The 21035-nt window shown below is 35.0% G+C and overlaps 1 protein-coding gene across 1 annotated transcript; it reads right to left on the bottom strand.

Moving 5' to 3' along the window:
- Positions 1–2360: 2360 nt before the first annotated feature.
- Positions 2361–19718, bottom strand: LOC133178621 (uncharacterized). The gene is made up of 5 exons (XM_061313352.1): positions 19435–19718; positions 16210–16347; positions 14816–14936; positions 4464–4679; positions 2361–3308 (listed from the first exon to the last, which is right to left on the bottom strand). The coding sequence occupies exons 1-5, from the start codon at positions 19716–19718 to the stop codon at positions 3099–3101; spliced, it is 969 nt and encodes a 322-aa protein (XP_061169336.1). The 3' UTR covers positions 2361–3098.
- Between the last annotated feature and the right edge of the window lie 1317 nt (positions 19719–21035).

Below are 21035 nucleotides of genomic sequence, written 5' to 3'. Positions count from 1 at the left end.
AAATTTGTTCAAATCATGACCCCCGGGGGTAGGGCGGGGCCACAATGGAGGATCAAAGTTTTACATAGAAATATATAGGAAAAATCTTTAAAAATCTTCTTCTCAAGAACAGCAGAGTCATGATGAGTCATATTTATATGGAAGCATCCTGAGGTAGTGTAGATTCAAGTTTGTTCAAACCATTACCCCTGGGGGTAGGGCGGGGCCACAATGGAGGATCAAAGTTTTACATAGAAATATAAAGGAAAATATCTTCTTCTGAAGAACTGCAAACCATGATTAGTCATTTTGATATGGAAGCATGCATCCTCAGGTATTGTAGATTCAATTTTGTTCAAATGATGACCCCCAGGGGTAGGATGGGGCCCAATGGGGGAAGGAAAGTTTTACATAAGAACATATAGAAAAAATATTTCTTCTCAAGAACAGAAAAGCTATGTTTAGTCATATTGATATGGAAGCATCCTCAGGTAGTGTAAATTCAAGTTTGTTCAAACCATGACCCCCGGGGGTAGGGCGGAGCCACAATGGAGGATCAAAGTTTTACATAGAAATATAAAGGAAAATATCTTCTTCTGAAGAACAGAAAAGCTATCTTTAGTCATATTGATATGGAAGCATCCTCAGGTAGTGTAGATTCAATTTTGTTCAAATGATGACCCCCAGGGGTAGGATGGGGCCCAATGGGGGATGGAAAGTTTTACATAAGAACATATAGAAAAAATATTTCTTCTCAAGAACAGAAAAGCTATGTTTAGTCATATTGATATGGAAGCATCCTCAGGTAGTGTAGATTCAATTTTGTTCAAATGATGACCCCTAGGATAGGGAGGAGCCACAATGAGGGATCAAATTTTTACAAAGGAATATATGAGAATTTTTTTAAAAAAATCTTCTCAAGTACAACAAAGCCATTTGTTATATTGACATGGAAGCATCATCAGGTAGTTTAAAATTCATCAAGCCCCCCCCCCCCCGGTCTTTTCAATACTGAACTGATTGTGCTTTTGCCTAGCCAATGTGCTCAGGTGAGCAATGTGGCCCATGGGCCTCTTGTTTCATTTCCGTCAAGGATAAAAGCAGTGAATATGCACATTTTACTGATAAATTGATTGGTTTTTTTGTTTTTGTTTTTTTTTGGGGGAGGGGGGGGGTTGAAAATTCACAGGTGCTTGGGTCTTGGTTTAAAATACGTACGTACCTTATTGATATGTAAAAAATGTACGTTACCTTTTTTACATATCAATAAGGTACATACATATATATAAACCAAGACGCAAGTACCAGTGTAAAAATTAGCTTTTAACGCCCTATGAATAGGCCGAGTATTTGATACAAAAGACTGTATTCAGAAAAAAACTGAAATGTATTGATTAAAGCACGAAATTTTACAGCTTTAAATGTATATGAGCAATATTTTATTCATTAATTTTCTCTTTTCATGTAAACAATTTTATTACGAAGTAGAAATTGTACTTCGGGTTCGTTGCCACGATGCTCTCAGTAAGGAAAATATACACATTATACCGATAAATTTATTAGGAAAACCTACTACACACATGTAATAGTCTTTCGATATATAAATATATTCACAACTTAGAGTGTTATCAATGATTTACCATTATTTCAATGACCATTCACTCAAAAGCTTCTTTTTTTATGTTCCTGCAGCTATAATCGTCTTGTTTTTATTTTTAACATCGGGCTCGATGCTATATGATGTTCTAGAAGCTTCCGTCAATATTAAGATCGGTGAATGACAAAAATTATTTGCACATTTCCCTTTTTAATAGGTTATCACAACTTATTTCTTTTATGTCATTTAAATCAAGTTTTGATTGAATAATTCAGTGATGACGTTTTATGAAATGAATAAACGATTGATTGTTGTCAGTTTCATTGAAAATCGCCAGAAACTTAGATCCGCCAACCGGAAACGCCACCGTACTCACGTTTTTGCTATTTCATGGCTGTTTATAGAAAATAAAAGTAGACATTTGATTTAATGCACGATACTTACAATGCGAGTGAAATCTAAATATAGTTTACGGACATCATATTGTATCTAGTGTATTCTTAGAGGAGTAAGTAAAAACTCTGATGCATCCGTTTCGGAGTTTATTTGCAAAATTTATTAATTTATAAGTATAGATGTAACAAAAAAGCTATTTTAATTAGCACTTTGATAGAAAAACATTATCATTGACACAGTGTGTAAACATATTTCAATGAATAGATCTGTAAGGAACATTATGCAGACGTAAATTAATGTACAAATTAAAATAATCAATTTTGGAATAAATGCCTTGAAGCTCCTTCTACATACAATTGGGAGGAGTTTAAGGATAAAATTAGCAAATAAGCAGTTTGGATTCTTATGTTTTATTTTCAAAATGATGTCAAGGTACTTTTGTATTACAAAACATTTTCTTCTCAGGATACTGACAAAGTTTGATGTTGCTGGGCCTCAGTTTTCAAGATATGATTTGGGCATTACTTGACATATATAAAGCTAAAAAAAAAATCAAAATGAAGCAAAGTTGACTTACTTTTGAATTACAATACATCTTCCCCAAAAATACATAAACTGACAAGGTATGAAGGCTCTAAGCCTCACAGTGTTAATGACCTCAAAAAGCTAACACATTGATAGACAGTCAGGAAAGCCTATACTAGTGTACAAACCATCTGATATCTGGTTGGCTAATCCTTTCATGGTTATATATATATTTTTTAATTTTTCAATGAAATACTTTGAAAATGTTTTTAAGAGTTATGCAGTATGAAATCATTTATATAGCATCACAGCATGTGCATGGAAATGATATGAATTCTGACTGGCCTAATTTTTGCAAACCTGTGTTATAATTCCAAAAACAATACTTAGGAAGGTGAAATGGTGGTACACATGTACATATTATAAATGTATGTGTTACCCAATGATGCTTGAAAGAAATTGGGTACCATTTGAAAGTAGGGGAGCCATATGAAGAACATCTGTAAGGTTCCCTATAAAAATTAGCACCAGTCAAACTTAAGAGTTCCATTTGTAAACACTTATCAGACAAAAATAGCTCTGTAAAGAACAGCGTCTGATATCAAGACTTTTTTGCTCGCCGCTTTTCCATCACTGCGAGAGTCAGAAGAGCTTTTACAATTTCTTTTCTATCCTCCAGCAGCAAGTAATTGTAACGTTTACTGTAATACAGAACAGGCCTTTCTTCTTCCTTTAACTTTACTGAATCACTTGATGATCTTTGAAGCTTTTCCATTGTTTCATCCTTCACCAATAACCTTGTGAATGTAACCTGTAAAGAAAAGAGAAGTCTTCATAACAAGAGGTCTATGGGCAACACTGTTAACCTGAGTCAACTTGGCTCTGCTGCTCTTCATCAGAAGATCTTTACCTCTCTTCATTTCCAAAAAAAACAAGAGGCCCATGGGCTTTAACAGTCATGTGAGTATAATGAGTTTCTCAGACCACCAGCACTCTGAGTTTAGAAGTGGTCTGGACTTACATGTAACTCAACAGGCTTATGGACCACAGCGATCACCACAGTAACTTTAGCCCTACCGTTCTTCAAAAATTTTTAAAAGATTTTTATATTTCATTCACCATGAAAAATTGTGACCTTGGCATGAAAAGGCAAATAAGAATAAAATTACTTGATAAAATTTTTGGCATGTGAATATTTGTTTGGGCTAGTGTAAAATTAGTGGATACATCTGCCCGAAAGGCATGTGCTGAAAAAAAAAGATTTGGCCATGAAGACTGATGCCAACCAAGATGCTCTTGTTCCTCCACTTTCAAAAGTGGAAAAGGGGCTAGACAACCCCTGCATATAAAACTTTGATCGCCTGTTGTGATCCCATTCTATCCCCGAAGTCGTGATTTGAACAAACCTGAATCTACACTACCTAAGAATGCTTTTGTATAAATATGACTAATTATGGCTCGCTGTTCTTGAGAAGAAGGCTTTTAAAGAAATTTCCTATATATCCCTATGTAAAGCTTTGTTCCCTGTTGTGGCCTTGCCCTAACCCAAAGATCATGATTTGAACAAATCTGAATCTACACTTCCTGAGGATGCTTCTGTATTTACATGACTTATCATGGCTTTGCTGTTCTTGAGATTTTTTACACTTCCTGAGGATGCTTCTGTATTTACATGACTTATCATGGCTTTGCTGTTCTTGAGATTTTTTAAAGACTTTTCCTATATACATGTATATTCCTATGTAAAACTTTGATCCCCTGTTGTGGCCTTCCCTTCTCCTTAGGGCATGACTTGAACATATCTGAATCAACTATCGAGGATGCTTCTATATTAATTTGAATAATCATGGCTTTGCTGTTCTTGAAAAGAAGATTTTTAAAGATATATACATCAATAAGTGTACATTTATCTTAATTACATAGTGACCAAATTTTGGTCAATATTCAATGGAGTTTCTGAGCATACCATTGTTTTTTCCACTGTCATTCCCAAAATTGCTTCTTTACATACTGATTTGTCAAGGTAGGCCAAGAGGTCACCAACATGTTGTGCATGTAACCCATCAGGTAAACTAAATTTTTCTTTACGTATTTGGATTCTTTGTGGGGCATCTTCTGTTCTTCTTAATTTTGGCGCTGATGGTTCTGTCTCCACATCAGTGAAACAGCATTCATTTTTCACCTAAAATGAAATTAGACATAAGTTTTATATCTGTACAGCATATGAAGAAAAATTAAAGAAAAACAGATACACACTCAACAAAACACTCAGATGATATTCATTTATTCTTTTTCAGCAAAATAAACAACGAAGAGGCCCATGGGCCACAACGCTCACCTGAGTAACTTTGTCATTGCTGTTTTTCACCCGATCCCCCCCCCCCAATACCTATTGTGGCCCCTACCCCCGGGGGTCATGATTTGAATAATTTAGAATCTGCACTACCCCAGGATGCTTCCACTTAAGTTTCAGGTTTTCTGGCCCAGTGGTTCTTGAAAAGATTATTTTTAAAGATTTTTCTACATATTTCAATGTAAAACTTGGATTCCCTATTGTGGCCCCGCCCTACCCCCCGGGTTATGATTTGAACAAATTAGAATCTACACTACTTCCAGATGCTTTCATATAAATTTCAGCTTTTCTGGCCCAGTGGTTCCTGAGAAGAAGATTTTTAAAGATTTTTGATATATATTTCAATGTTAAAATTGGATTCCCTTTTGTGGCCCCGCCCCTAGCCCTAGGGGTCACAATTTGAACAATTTAGAATCTACACGTCTACCTCCCAGAGGTTTCCACATAAGTTTCAGCTTTTCTGGCCCATTGGTTCTTGAGAAGATTTTTTCTACATATTTCAATGTAAAACTTGGATTCCCTATTGTGGCCTCGCCCTACCTCCTGGGGTCATGATTTGAACAATTAAATTTCAGCTTTTCTAGCCCTGTGGTTCTTGAGAAGAAATTTTTTTCTACATATTTCAATGTAAAACTTGGATTCCCGATTGTGGCCCCACCCTGCCCCCGGGGGTCATGATTTGAACTTAGAATCTACACTATCCCAGTATGATTCCACATAAGTTTCAGCTTTTCTGGCCCAGTGGTTCTTGAGAAGAAGATTTTTTAATGACCCCACCCTATTTTTGTCTTTTCTTGATTATCTCCCCTTGGAAGAGGGCTTGGCCCTTGTTATGTTCCCCAAACGAAGTTGGGGAACATATTGTTTTTACTCTGTTTCTTATTAAGGTCTTCCGTTCCAGACGGAAGACCTTATTGTTTTCGTTCGGTTTCTTTTTCCCTATTATTAAGGTCTTTCGTCTCCAACGGAAGACCTTATTGTTTTCGTTCGGTTTCTTTTTCCCTATTATTATTATTAGGGTCTTCCGTCTTCTGCGGAAGACCCTTCTATTATTCTATTGTTGATTTTTCACTTTTCTTATTATTATTATTCTTTTTTTTTTCCTTACCGATTTTGTGCAGAAGATTTCTCGGAGATCTCTCGATCGATTTGCTTCAAATTTTCAGGGTTAATGCGTTGCTATCTGAAGTTTATAACGCCATGTCAGTTTTTGAAAAATCACTTCCGGTCAGAGGTTATCGCGCTTTGATCGATTTTTACATAGACCTTGTGTCTGCACAAAAACTCAAGAACGACAAATGCTAGAGTGTTGAAACTTTCAGTGGTGATAGAGAACATGTTCTAGATGTGCACCTTGGTTTTCAAATTTTCCGGAAGTGCGCAGTATGGAAGCTCTGCAGGGGTCGAAATTTAGGACGTGATTAATGAGTGAATTTTAGAGACATTTCTTAAAATAACATTTTAAATAGAAGTATTTTGTTAAAACATATTGAACAAAAAGTCTTCAAAATCACAAGACTTTTCATTTGATATCAAGAAAAAGGGGCTGACCCCTCAAATTAGGGGCTCAGAAGGGCCAAAAGTCTTACATCTATAACTCTTTAATGATGAATATTTTGTTATAAATTATTGAAGCAAAAATGTTCATCTTAACATTCTGCAACTATATATTATAAAATTTTGATCATATGTTACGTAATAAGGGGCCATAAGGGGCCAGAATGGTAAATCTTTGACAATTTATATCTCGAAAAGGGGAAATATTTTGATAAGCAATATTGAACAAAAGATGTTCAAAATAATGTTCTTAACAACATACACCTTTTTAATTTTTGCAAGACATCCCCATTAAGGACTTGGAGGGCTGGCCCCTAAATATTGTTATTCTATATATCTCTTAAACGAAAGGAAATTTCTGAATAGTTGTTGAACAAAAAGTCTTCAAAATCACAAGACCTTTCATTTGATATCAAGAAAAAGGGGCTGACCCCTCAAATTAGGGGCTCAGAAGGGCCAAAAGTCTTTCATCTATAACTCTTTAATGATGAATATTTTGTTATACATTATTGAAGCAAAAATGTTCGTCTTAACATTTTGCAACTTTATATTATAAAATTTTGATCATATGTTACGTAATAAGGGCCATAAGGGGCCAGAATGCTTAATCTTTGACACATTATATCTCGAAAAGGGAAAATATTTTGATAAGCAATATTGAACAAAAGATGTTCAGAATAATGTTCTAAACAATATACACCCTTAAAAATTTTGCAAGATATCCCCATTAAGGAGTTGGAGGGCTGGCCCCTAAATATTGTTATTCTATATATCTCTTAAACGAAAGGAAATTTTTGAATAATTGTTGAACAAAAAGTCTTCAAAATCACAAGACCTTTCATTTGATATCAAGAAAAAGGGGCTGACCCCTAAAATTAGGTGCTCAGAAGGGCCAAAAGTCTTTCATCTATAACTCTTTAATGATGAATATTTTGTTATAAATTATTGAAGCAAAAATGTTCATCTTAACATTTTGCAACTATATATTATAAAATTTTGATCATATGTTACGTAATAAGGGCCATAAGGGGCCAGAATGCTAAATCTTTGACAATTTATATCTCGAAAAGGGGAAATATTTTGATAAGCAATATTGAACAAAAGACGTTCAAAATAATGTTCTAAACAATATACAGCCTTTTAATTTTTGCAAGACATCCCCATTAAGGAGTTGGAGGGCTGGCCCCTAAATAGTGTTATTCTATATATCTCTTAAATGAAAGGAAATTTCTGAATAGTTGTTGAACAAAAAGTCTTCAAAATCACAAGACCTTTCATTTGATATCAAGAAAAAGGGGCTGACCCCTCAAATTAGGGGCTCAGAAGGGCCAAAAGAGTTTCATCTATAACTCTCTAATGATGAATATTTTGTTATAAATTACTGAAGCAAAAATGTTTATTTTAAAGTTCTGCAACTATATATTATAAAATTTTGAACTTATCTTACGTAATAAGGGGCCAGAATGCTAAATTTTTGACACCTCGAACAAGGGGAAATATTTTGATAAGCAATAATGAACAAAAGAAGCTCAAAATAATGTTTTAAACAACATGCATCCTTTCACTCTTTACAGACGAATATCTCAGTCAAGATCTTGACTAATCTTATCCAAAATCAGACGGAAGACCCACTCGTTGCTCGCAACGAGAACCATCTAGTTATTATTATTATTCTTACCGATTTTGTGCACGCGAGTTCTCGGTAACGTCTCGGCCGATTTTCATGAAACTCTCAGATCTGATAGGTATTGATCTGAACCTTATTGGAAATTTTTTTCGCTGATGACGTCACTTTCCATCTCGAGATATTTAGGATTTTCTGATTTTCAGAGGGTCGGCCTGTCCTGGAAACTCCTCCGAAACGACTTGAAATAATTAGTCAAGATTTTCAGTGAAGGTAGGGGAAGGATTGTAGATTTGCAGGCAGGTGTCCAAATTTCTCTAGCGCAAAAGGCGCCGAAGCTCGGTAGGACTCAAAAAATGTCTCAGAAACATCTCACAAAATTTTACACCTTTTCTTTCATATCTTCATAAATGTGAAGAATTTGTTAAAACATATAGAAGAAAAGTTGTGCAGATTGATACGACCTTTCATGTGATATCAAGAAAATGGGGCTGACCCCTCAAATTAGGGGCTCAGAGGGGCCAAAAGTCTTTCATCTATAACTCTTTAACGATCAATAATTTGTAATACATTACTGAAGCAAAGATGCTTATCTTAACGACTTACAACAATATATGATAAGATTCTGATCATTTGTTACGTAATAAGGGGTCAAAAGGGGCCAGAATGCTAAATCTTTGAGGCTTTATATCTCGAAAAGGGGGAATATTTTGATAAGCAATACTGAACAAAAGATGTTCAGAATAATGTTCTAAACAATATGCACCCTTTCAATTTTTGTCAAACGGCCCCATTAAGGACTTGAAGGGGTGGCCCCTAAATATTTCAATTCAGCATATCTCCAAAACAAAAAGAAATCTCTGAATAGTTGTTTAACAAAAAGTCTTCAAAATCACAAGACCTTTCATTTGATATCAAGAAAAAGGGGCTGACCCCTCAAATTAGGGTTTCAGAGGGGCCAAAACTCTTTCATCTATAACTCTTTAACGATCAATAATTTGTAATACATTACTGAAGCAAAAATGCTTATCTTAACGATTTACAACAGTATATGATAAGATTCTAATCATATGTTACGTAATAAGGGGTCAAAAGGGGCCAGAATGCTAAATCTTTGAGGCTTTATATCTCGAAAAGGGGGAACATTTTGATAAGCAATACTGAACAAAAGATGTTCAGAATAATGTTCTAAACAAAATGCAACCTTTCAATTTTTGTCAAACAGCCCCATTAAGGACTTGGAGGGGTAGCCCCTAAATATTTCAATTCAGCATATCCCTTAAACGAAAAGAAATCTCTGAATAGTTGTTTAACAAAAAGTCTTCAAAATCACAAGACCTTTCATTTGATATCAAGAAAAAGGGGCTGACCCCTCAAATTAGGGGTTCAGGGGGGCCAAAATTCTTTCATCTATAACTCTTTAACGATCAATAATTTGTAATACATTACTGAAGCAAAAATGCTTATCTTAACGATTTACAACAGTATATGATAAGATTCTAATCATATGTTACGTAATAAGGGGTCAAAAGGGGCCAGAATGCTAAATCTTTGAGGCTTTATATCTCGAAAAGGGGGAATATTTTGATAAGCAATACTGAACAAAAGATGTTCAGAATAATGTTCGAAACAATATGCACCCTTTCAATTTTTGTCAAACGGCCCCATTAAGGACTTGGAGGGGTGGCCCCTAAATATTTCAATTCAGCATATCTCCAAAACGAAAAGAAATCTCTGAATAGTTGTTTAACAAAAAGTCTTCAAAATCACAAGACCTTTCATTTGATATCAAGAAAAAGGGGCTGACCCCTCAAATTAGGGTTTCAGATGGGCCAAAAGTCTTTCATCTATAATTCTTTAACAATCAATAATTTGTAATATATTACTGAAGCAAAGATGCTTATCAAAACGATTGACAACAATATATGATAAGATTCTGATCATATGTTACGTAATAAGGGGTCACAAGGGGCCAGAATGCTAAATCTTTGAGGCTTTATATCTCGAAAAGGGGGAATATTTTGATAAGCAATATTGAACAAAAGATGGTCAGAATAATGTTCTAAATAATATGCACCCTTTCAATTTTTGTCAAACGGCCCCATTAAGGACTTGGAGGGGTGGCCCCTATATATTTCCATTCAGCATATCTCCACAACGAAAAGAAATTTCTGAATAGTTGTTGAACAAAAAGTCTTCAAAATCACAAGATCTTTCATTTGATATCAAGAAAAAGGGGGCTGCCCCTCAAATTAGGGGCTCAGAGGGGCCAAAATTCTTTCACCTCTAACTCTTTAACGATCAGTAATTTGTAATACATTACTGAAGCAAAGATGTTTATCTTAACGATTGACAACAATATATGATAAGATTCTGATCATATGTTACGTAATAAGGGGTCACAAGGGCCAGAATGCTAAATCTTTGATGCTTTATATCTCGAAAAGAGGGAATATTTTGATAAGCAATATTGAACAAAAGATGGTCAGAATAATGTTCTCAACAATATGCACCCTTTCAATTTTGTTAATCGGCCCCATTAAGAACTTGGTGGGGTGGCCCCTAAATATTTCCATTCAGCATATCTCCACAACGAAAAGAAATCTCTGAAAATTTCGTGAACAAAACGTTTCCAAAATCAGAAGACCTTTCAATTGATATCAAGAAAAAGGAGCTGACCCCTCAAACTAGGGGCTCAGAGGGGCCAAAAGCCTGTCATCTATAGCTCTTTGATAATGTTATATAAATCAAAAGAATGAAATCTAATTAGGGAAGTCTATATATTATTATCTTTCAACAAAGATCATAGTCAAAATCATATCTCATCTTATTGAAAAATCGGACGGAAGACCTACTCGTTGCTCGCAACGAGATCTCATCTAGTTATTATTATTATTATTCTTACCGATTTTGTGCACGCAAGTTCTCGGTAACGTCTTGGCCGATTTTCATGAAACTTTCAGATCTGATAGGTATTGATCTGAACCTTATTGGAAATTTTTTTCGTTGATGACGTCACTTTCCATCTCGAGATATTTAGGATTTTCTGATTTTCAGAGGGTCGGCTTGTCCTGGAAACTCCTCCGAAACGACTTAAGATATTGAGTCACGATTTTCAGTGAAGGTAGGGGAAGGTTTGTAGATTTGCAGGCAGGTGTCCAAATCTCTCTAGCGCAAAAGGCGCCGAAGCTCGGTAGGGCTCAAAAAATGTCTCAGAAACATCTCACAAAATTTTACACCTTTTCTTTTATATCTTCAAACATGTTAAGAATTTGTTAAAACATATAGAAGAAAAGTTGTACAGAATGATACGACCTTTCATTTGATATGAAGAAAAAGGGGCTGACCCCTCAAATTAGGGGCTCAGAGGGGCCAAAATTCTTCCATCTTTAACTCTTTAACGATCAATAATTTGTAATACATTACTGAAGCAAAGATGCTAAACTTAACGATTTACAACAATATATGATAAGATTCTGATCATATGTTACGTAATAAGGGGTGACAAGGGGCCAGAATGCTAAATCTTTGACGCTTTATATCTCGAAAAGGGGGAATATTTTGATAAGCAATACTGAACAAAAGATGGTCAGAATAATGTTCTAAACAATATGCACCCTTTCAATTTTTGTCAAACGGCCCCATTAAGGACTTGGAGGGGTGGCCCCTAAATATTTCCATTCAGCATATCTCCATAACGAAAAGAAATCTCTGAATAGTTATTGAACAAAAAGTGTTCAAAATCACAAGACCTTTCATTTGATATGAAGAAAAAGGGGCTGACCCCTCAAATTAGGGGCTCAGAGGGGCCAAAAGTCTTTCATTTCTAACTCTTTAACGATCAATAATTTGTAATACATTACTGAAGCAAAGATGTTTATCGTAACGATTTACAACAATATATGATAAGATTCTGATCATATGTTACGTGATAAGGGGTCAAAAGGGGCCAGAACACTAAATCTTTGACGCTTTATATCTCGAAAAGGGGGAATATTTTGATAAGCAATACTGAACAAAAGATGGTCAGAATAATGTTCTAAACAATATGCACCCTTTCAATTTTTGTCAAACGGCCCCATTAAGGACTTGGAAGGGTGGCCCCTAAATATTTCCATTCAGCATATCTTCACAACGAAAGGAAATCTCTGAATAGTTGTTGAATGAAAAGTGTTCAAAATCACAAGACCTTTCATTTGATATCAAGAAAAAGGGGCTGACCCCTCAAACTAGGGGCTCAGAGGGGCCAGAAACCTGTCATCTATAGCTCTTTGATAATGTTATATAAATCAAAAGAATGAAATCTAATTAGGGAAGTCTATATATTATTATCTTTTAACAAAGTTCATAGTCAAAATCATATTTCATCTTATCGAAAAATCGGACGGAAGACCTACTCGTTGCTCGCAACGAGATCTCATCTAGTTATTATTATTATTTTTCTTCTTCTTCTTCTTCTTCCTGGGTACTTTTTTGTCCGCGAGTGATCTTGTCAACTACTCATCCGATTGAGGTGAAACCTTTTTAGAGTTAATAGGCATGTTATGTAGATATGCGGAATCAAGGTCATTTTTCGCGCACGTGCATGCACGTGCGTGCGCGTGCAATGCGTAAAATGACCAATATACTTGATATAGCTGTAACTTTTATACTTTTTGATGAAATGCTTTGATACTCAAAATATTTATATATATTAAAAGTGTAGACAAGATGACATGGTCATCATGCACATGCATGCATGCATGCATATGCATGCACGTGCGCGCGCGTGCAATGTGTTAAATGACCAATATACTTAATATAGCCATAACTTTTATATTTTTTTATGAAAAGCTTTGATACTAAGAATAAACAGACATATTATAAGTGTAAACAAAATGGCATGGTCATTATGAACATGCATGCAGGTGCGCATGCGTGCAATGCTAAGATGACCAATATACTTGATATAGCCAGAACTTATTTATTTTTTGATGAAATGTTTTGATACTGAGAATATAAAGATGCATTAATAGTATAGATGAGATGACTTGGTCATCCTGCACATGCATTCACGTGCGCACGCGTGAAATGCAAAAAACGATCAATATACTTCATTGCCTTATTTGATGAAGCTTACAGGAAATAAGACACCAAAAGGGTGTTGGGGAGCGTTTGGGGAACATCTGTAGCTGCAATAATGTAGCCCTCTCCCTTTTTTTTTTTTTTTTTTTTTTTTTTTTGGGAGAGGGCTACAACTCCTAAGGATCTCCGTAATGGTGCAAGTGCGGGAGTGATTCACTCCCGCACGAATTTCGGCTTAAATTATCAGTAAATGGCTATTTAATTGACATTTCTTACCTGAACTCCAAAAATGTAGTTATGCAAAACATAAATCAATCCAAACATACACAGAACAATCCATATATCGGTTATTTTTCGTGTATGTCAACATCACAACTTGAATTTATCCGCCATGTTTACTGACCTTGATCGATTTTATTTTGGGACAGCCAATGAGACTAGGGATCTCTAGGGAGCGGATCTCTGTATGAATTACCTTATTTTAGGCATAAATATCGCTGTTTACGAAAAAATGTCACATGGAATAGTTTTAATTATAAATATTTAATGATGCCATACAGCATAATCATTTAGTAACCCCGAAAATCTACTTTACAAAGTAATTTATAATTTTCAAGCGCAAGTCTCAGTGCATCACGCGAGAACTGTCATGGCTTCTGATGAGAGCGACTGGTAAACAAGCAGATTTATTTTATCTGGTTTTCGCGTTTAACGGGCTATGTTGTTGACAGTGAATAAAAATTTCGCCTTTTTAGAAGTAAGTTGAATGTAAAAACAATTTATTTTGCCTGCAGTCGCCCGTATTTAAAAAATATATTTGCACCATTACAGAGATGCTGTGGAATTGTAGCCCTCTCCAGAAAAAATCAGATAAAAAAATCGGAGAGGGCTACATTATTGCAGCTAGAACATCTGTAACGGTCCCCGTTACAATTAAAACTAGTTTTTAACAAATTTAACTTCCCTTTACCCATTTAATTAACTAAGTAGATAGACTTTGTAAATGTCCGATTATAATCGATAATTAGTTAGAAAGAGTAACCCTATCATCAATTATGAAAATCTTACCGATTCCCATCACTAGTTAGAATAAAGTAATTTTTTCCAAAATCTACTTCAACAGTTTCTGATCTGATTTTTTTCCTTGTCAAACAAAAAAACATTACTCCTGTGTATAAGATTTTGAATTAAGAATGAAAGAACGTTCTTTTTCCATACCCTGATAACTGCAAGGTCATGTCTATAACTGTGATATACTATTATTATGTTGATATTGAAGAATCTCTGTGTTGTAAGGATTCAGAGAAATCCCTTAGAGTTAGGGTGGGGCCATACTATGGTGTCACAATTTTTTATGGGAATATAAAGGAGAAAAATCTTTTAAAAATCTTCAGAACAGCAGGGCTAAAGTTACTCATGTAAGCTAATGTAAACAAATACTATTGTCCTATCACTATATTTTGAGTTACACTATTATAGTGTATGATACATGTACTGACTTATTGGATGCAAGTGGTTTATTTACTGTATATGTACTCATTACTTAGTGCAATCATAGTTAAAAGACTATTAGGCACTAGCTTCAATAAAGCCCACCTGTATTTCAATGTAGTGTAATATCTTCATCAACTATTTTGGCAGAATTCTTGTTTTAGCCTAAAAAAGGTAGCACTAACAGGCACAAAAACAGTACATTCTATGCAGCAAAATTTAGGAGTACCTTGCAAACTGCCAAAGAGTATTTCTCAACATCTTTAGGACTAAAGCACACAATATCTGCCCTTGATGAAACTTTTCTATGAAAAATCTCTGTTGATTCCATATCTATTTCAGGCTGTGCCCTGACAAAAATAAGGATGAGACATATTATGACACATGCATGTATTTAACATACTTTTAAATAAATAAAGTGCACTGGCACTACGGCACATGATACATATACACCCATCAAATATTGTTTAAACAGCATACACAGATGAGTGTGCATGGAAAAAAAAAATGTAATGTCAATTTATGTGCAAAGACTTCAATGATTACTTTTCTTTCTAAAGTTTGAGGTGCATCTCCTTCTGTACTAATTCATTAGGCCAAGATAAATAAATAGTGTGTTTCCTCTTCCAACCCGAGAAAAAATAGGGTAGGTAGGCAAAACATTTTATTTTATTTTAACATTTTATTAGTTAAAATTCAAGAGTTCCTTTCTTTTTCCCAAAAGGGAGGCTTACTAATGGCATTTGTTTTTAATGTGTATAGGATATGCATTTTCTCAAACACCAAAGTAGTCAAGATTAGGATTTCTAATAGTGAAGATGGAACTGCTAACTTCCAGAAAAAATATTGGCGAATAAATTTTTCAGGGTTGGCTCATATATTTTAGAGTCAGTCGGGGAACCGGAAACACACACTTTCTTTATCTAGGCCTTATAACAAATAGTACTTGTCACATAAATTTAATGGTTGTAAATAACCAATCTTTAGCTTTGGTCATTGTGATTTTTATTTATAAAGATATCATTTATTTAAACAATACCACAACCTAATACAGTTAATTTGTCATTTTATTATCTGGATTCCAAGTACAAGTACCATGTTTTTCTGTTGCAAGATATGGTCATGACAGGAATATTTTTTTTGAGAGAGATCTTGAACTTGTTTAAATGTCCTCTGATGAAGGTCATGACACATCCATCAGTTAACTGTAATCTTTACAGTTTATTTCAAGAACAATCTTCCTGGACCAACAATTTTTCCATTAAAAAGTTATGATCCAGACATGATATGCATGGAGAGTTAGGGACAGACAGACAAGGCGATTCCTGTAACCCCATCCCCCAAAAAACTTCATCTGTGGTAGGATAATTACAACATACTGTGGCTAAACTTTTAAAGTGCATCATACCTTCTACAAAAGATGCACCTCCAATGCGGTTTGATAATTCAAGGCCTCATAGTGTTTTGTGCCAAACATAAATTAAAAAAGATTTCAGAGAGACAGCCAACAGGCAGACAAATGAAGGGACTGACAGACATAAATGGCTTAAAACAATACAGCTTAATTGTCTAAGACAGAATATTAAAAAAAAAATGGAAAACTGATGATTTTTTAACACTTACATGACTTCGATTCCAAACATCTGAAGAAATTGCTCAAATAGGCACCGATACTTTGCCTCAGAAATAACAGGCTGTTTTCCTTTCAGAACATACCAAAGACTCACTCCAAATTTGTTCACAAATGTTGAGTACTTTGATCTTAAAATAAAAGAATACTATGTTAGAGAAAATGAGCACTTACAGGTATATGTTCCATTGTAATTCATAGACTCTGTCCAAAATACCTTAGAAAGATGATTTCTTTTACCATACAAGCATAAATCAATGTGATTGACTTGTGGAAAAAAGTTTTAATGAAATCAAAGGAGGTATAGCCTTTTGAAGAACTTAACAGAAAATTCAATCTGTTTTTAGAAACCTCGGCAACACCCTTCATTGAAATCAAAAACAGAATATATATATACAGAATTATGTGTCTCATTTTGGCCTACTTGTGCACTAAGTTATATTGAAATCAGACAGTTTTAAAACTGTAGGAGAATTAGTGATTCCTTGTGAAATTAGATTTCAATTTCTAAAATTTTAAGTACAGTGATAATGTAAAACACCAGTATACATAGAAATGCGATATTTTAAAAAACTGCTAATTTCAGAAACTTTCAATTTTTATTTTTATATTCATCCAGACAGACAAAACACAAAGTATATCATCCTGAAACCGACAGGGATAGACATTAACTTTTAGATTCACTTGTCCTTCGGGCAAGTGATCTCAGACTTGGACTTGTCCGAATGCAAAACTTGGTTGCCCAAAATTAGGAAAGAAAAATATTATTTATTACTGTAAACTGAGAAGAAAAAATGTGACCAAATACACTACTGTCAACTTGGCAAGTTGAGCTACATAAAAAAGTAATTTCGATGCTTCGTTTGTACATGCATGTGTATCACTGTCCTTGTCAATTTAATATGTTAACACACTGCCATGCAACATTATCCCTCCGTTTTCTTTTAATAAACTTCATATTTTTAAAAAATAATTTCTGTAGAATCCTTTTGTGAAACGTGATTTTCAGAGATAAAAAGCAACAGTAAAGGAAGACAACTGCTATGAAACATACATATCTGGATTGGCATACATCGTGTTACTTATATTCTGTGAATGAATTTCCTAATTAGAAGTTAACAAATTTGTTATAAGTAGAGCGTATTTATCACGAAAGAAAACAGAATAATGAACCCGATTTTTAAATGGTCCGTATATTCTAGAAACGCTACCAAGGATTTCCTAATGTAAATCAATGTCAGGTATCTGGCGGAAGTGAAGATTCTATTTATTGTTTAATTTATAAATTAATGTAAGCTGACTAAATTTGTACATTTCTATGAGAAAAATTCACTTGCCCGATCGGACAAGTACGTTGACAGTTTCACTTGCCCGAAATGAGGATTTACTTGTCCCGGGCAATCGGACAACCGTTAATGTCGATCCCTGACCGAGTCCATACATTCTCAAGTATTTCAAGTGAGAAAATCAAAATAATTAAAACCGAAATGTCTTTTTTGTGAGGTATATGTTTACTAAATTTCCCCAAGTCCTGTTCAAATGCACCTTTTCTTTGTTTTCATTTGTGGCCGTCAGACGAGTTAGATTGCTAGTGGCCAGATAGCTCAAGTGAATGCGGGTGGGTTATGTTCCGATTACTTGTTCGATCCGTGTGGTTTCGACACGAATCCATGCTTGACCAGGGTGGTTTCATTCTTAAGCAATTAATTAACAATTAATTGCTTCGGAATGAAATTAATTAATACTTTCAACAGTTTTACATTTTATTTTTTCGTCTACATTTTTTTTTATACCCACCATGTATATTTTAATCATTTCAATATAGTGTTAATTAAATGCATATTATGTGATCACAGTGCATTTGAAGAAGTATTTGATTAATTTTTAGGGAAAACTGTTCAAATAGAGTAGGTCAGAACCACTCAGGTCGAACATGGAATCGGAACGTATTCACCCGACACCGCTCAAGTGGTAGAGCACCTAACTGGAGATTAGGGGGCCTAGGTTTGAATCCCGGTCTGCTCCATGGCATTTTTCTCCTCTCCTGTTACATTTGGTGCCATGCCATGCCCTGGAAGTGACAGGTGAAAGACCTGCCAGGGAAGAGTCTGGGTTTGTCTACTGGGGCTGAAGACCTTTTAGGAGAGAGGAATGTGGCGGCCAAATCGCCAAGTGGCCAGATAGTTCAGCTGGCAGAGCACCTGACTGGAGATTAGGGGGCCCAGGTTTGAACCCAGGTCTGGTCCATCGCATTTTTCTCCTTTCCCATATTACACTGGTCTGGTACAATCACTAGATTTAGCTACGTAGGTGGAATTACCTACATAGCTTTATTTACCTACCTGAAGTAGCTTTATTTAGCTATTAAATCAAACTTATTTCTTAAATTAGCATTTTTCCCAGAAAGTGCAGAAAATTGCACTTTGTTGCAGTGATAATTTTCAACTTTGAACTCATCTGAAAACAATTCATGAAAAAATCACTCTTGAAAATGTGTCTTTTTCTGCACAATTGCAATCAATGTTCTAAAAGATTTGGGGCTATATACAACAGTTAATTTGTGATCAAACAGTTACAGTTAATTTGTGACCAAACAGTTACTTCTTGAATGAAATAACAAAGGAAACCAGTTCTGGTTAACACAAGCACAATGAGAAGCAATCATACTTACCCATGCCTCATCACACACAAGGTGGTGTACAGTTACTCAAGCAATGAAAATACATATTTTCCTTAAAAGTGTTCAAATGCAGCAATGTTAAAACTATCTCTGCTTTAGATTGCTTTTTAAATAATACATAGAATAAATATTACTAGGCATTTACTTGCGACTTTTCGTCTTTTTAAAATAAAAAGCAAAATTTTGAAAAGGTGCCTTGAAATAGCTAAATAAAGCTACCTGAGGTAGATAAATAAAGCTACCACAGGTAATTTTAGCTACGTAGCTAAATGTACTGATTGTACTGGACCTGTTACACATTAACAGTCGATGTGAAGGAAATAACCATCATGTGGTCAGCAATATAGACTCCGACGTTAGTATCTGACCACCAAACGGGATTACACAACTGTTTGGTCGAATTAGGAAAAATATTAATTAGGCATATTTCTAAACATCTAACAAACCAAACTAATAAAAAACATCAACCAAGCACTGTGATTTGAGGCAGTCTTGGAAATTAAAAAAAATTACAAAACCTTTCATCTGCAATACTTACATGTTGATTTCCTTGAGCGTAACGCTGTATCGCAGGTTTTCCTCTACTGGCTTGACGAAATTGAGACCTTTAAAATTGATCTCATGTAAATTCTCATGGTTAAGATTATTAAGACTTCCCAAGATATCTGCTACTTCCTCAAGATTTTTTATTTCATCACGCATAAGATTATATGCTACAACGGACATGTGCTCAGTGATAATATCAGTTGGCGATTTACGTTCGAAACGCATTTCAAGTTTTTCAAGTAAATCACCACTTGAGGTTTCGGAACATCCCGCCATCTTGCCCCGAAGTGTAAACACAGGTGTTGCGCATGTGCATTCGTAGGTTTAGCTCCCTTCGCCCCTGGCTTTCTGTTCGACCTGGGTCTATTTGTCCCAGAACTTTTTGAATCTTGCATGGCATTCAGATAAAATGGCTCAAACCACATAAAACATCTCTTAACATTATAAGCATATTTGAAAGCTATGTTTTTTTAATCAACAACACAAATTGAAAATTTACATGCAGTCTATTTCCCGACATCTGTCTACAAGACGGTTAGACCTCAGTAAAAGGCAATGGGGGAAGAAGATCATCGACGAAAATGCTGAGAGAGGAACGAACGACAACTCCGCATAGGAGATTGGAAAACGTTAAGAACGTGATTGAGAGTGCTCAACGTCACACAAAGTTCAGAACCGTACAACGTGGGGGCCGCGGGGGGATGGGGCACTTTTTCTGAGTTAGCTGAGTTGTTATTTTGCTATAGTAAATTTTCCTTTACATGCTGGTCCCCCCATCCCACTTTTTATTGCAGTAAGGTCGAGCAGTGGCAAATTCCAGGATTTAGAAAGTTTATTAAGTTTTTGTTTTTAGGGTCTTCCGTCTCCAACGGAAGACCCTTCTATTATTGTATTGTTTCTTTTTCACTTTTATTATTAGGGTCTTCCGTCTTCAGCGGAAGACCCTTCTATTATTCTTATGTTTCTTTTTCACTTTTATTATTAGGGTCTTCCGTCTCCAACGGAAGACCCTTCTATTATTCTATTGTTTCTTTTTCACTATTATTATTATTATTTTTTTCTGTCCAAATTTTGTGCAGACGATTTCTCAGAGATGGTTGGATGGATTCACTTGAAATTTTCAGAGATGATGTATCATGATGTAAACCTAATACATTTTCTTTAATTTTTGGAAATTCACTTCCGGTCGGAAGTTATCGCCCTTTAATCGAATTTTTAGTGACCATTTTGTCTACACAAAAACTCAAAAATGACAAAAGCTAGAGTGCTGAAATTTTCAGTGATAATAGAGGACATGTTGTAGTTGTGCACCTCAGTTTTCAAATTTTCCGGAAATGCCTAGTATGGAAGCTCGGTAGGGGTCAAAATTTAGGACATGAATCAGGAGTGAATTTTCGAGACATTTTTTATCATATCTTCAAAACAATAAATATTTTCTTAAAACATATTGAACAGAAATTGTGTAGAATAATAAGATCTTTTTTATGATATCAAGAAAAAAGGGCTGACTCATCACATTAGGGGCCAAGAGGGGCCAAAATTCTTAAATCCATAACTCTTAAACGATCAATATTTTGATATACATTACTGAAG

Source organism: Saccostrea echinata, unplaced genomic scaffold, assembly GCF_033153115.1.
Source record: "Saccostrea echinata isolate AGI-Se365-2 ecotype Australia unplaced genomic scaffold, CSIRO_AGI_Sech_v1 ptg000003l, whole genome shotgun sequence".
In the NCBI taxonomy this organism is placed as follows: Eukaryota; Metazoa; Mollusca; class Bivalvia; order Ostreida; family Ostreidae; genus Saccostrea; species Saccostrea echinata.
The sequence above is the reverse complement of the archived record's forward strand: the minus strand, read 5'-3'. Positions and strand labels throughout refer to the sequence as shown.

Coding starts and splice junctions, on each gene's coding strand:
- LOC133178621 (XM_061313352.1), bottom strand. CDS start 19,718: ATGGCGGGATGTTCCGAAACCTCAAGTGGTGATTTACTTGAAAAACTT. Junction 16,348..19,434: donor ACGCTCAAGGAAATCAACAT/GTAAGTATTGCA, acceptor TTTTATTTTAAG/ATCAAAGTACTCAACATTTG. Junction 3,309..4,463: donor TGACAGTGGAAAAAACAATG/GTATGCTCAGAA, acceptor TTTTCTTTACAG/GTTACATTCACAAGGTTATT.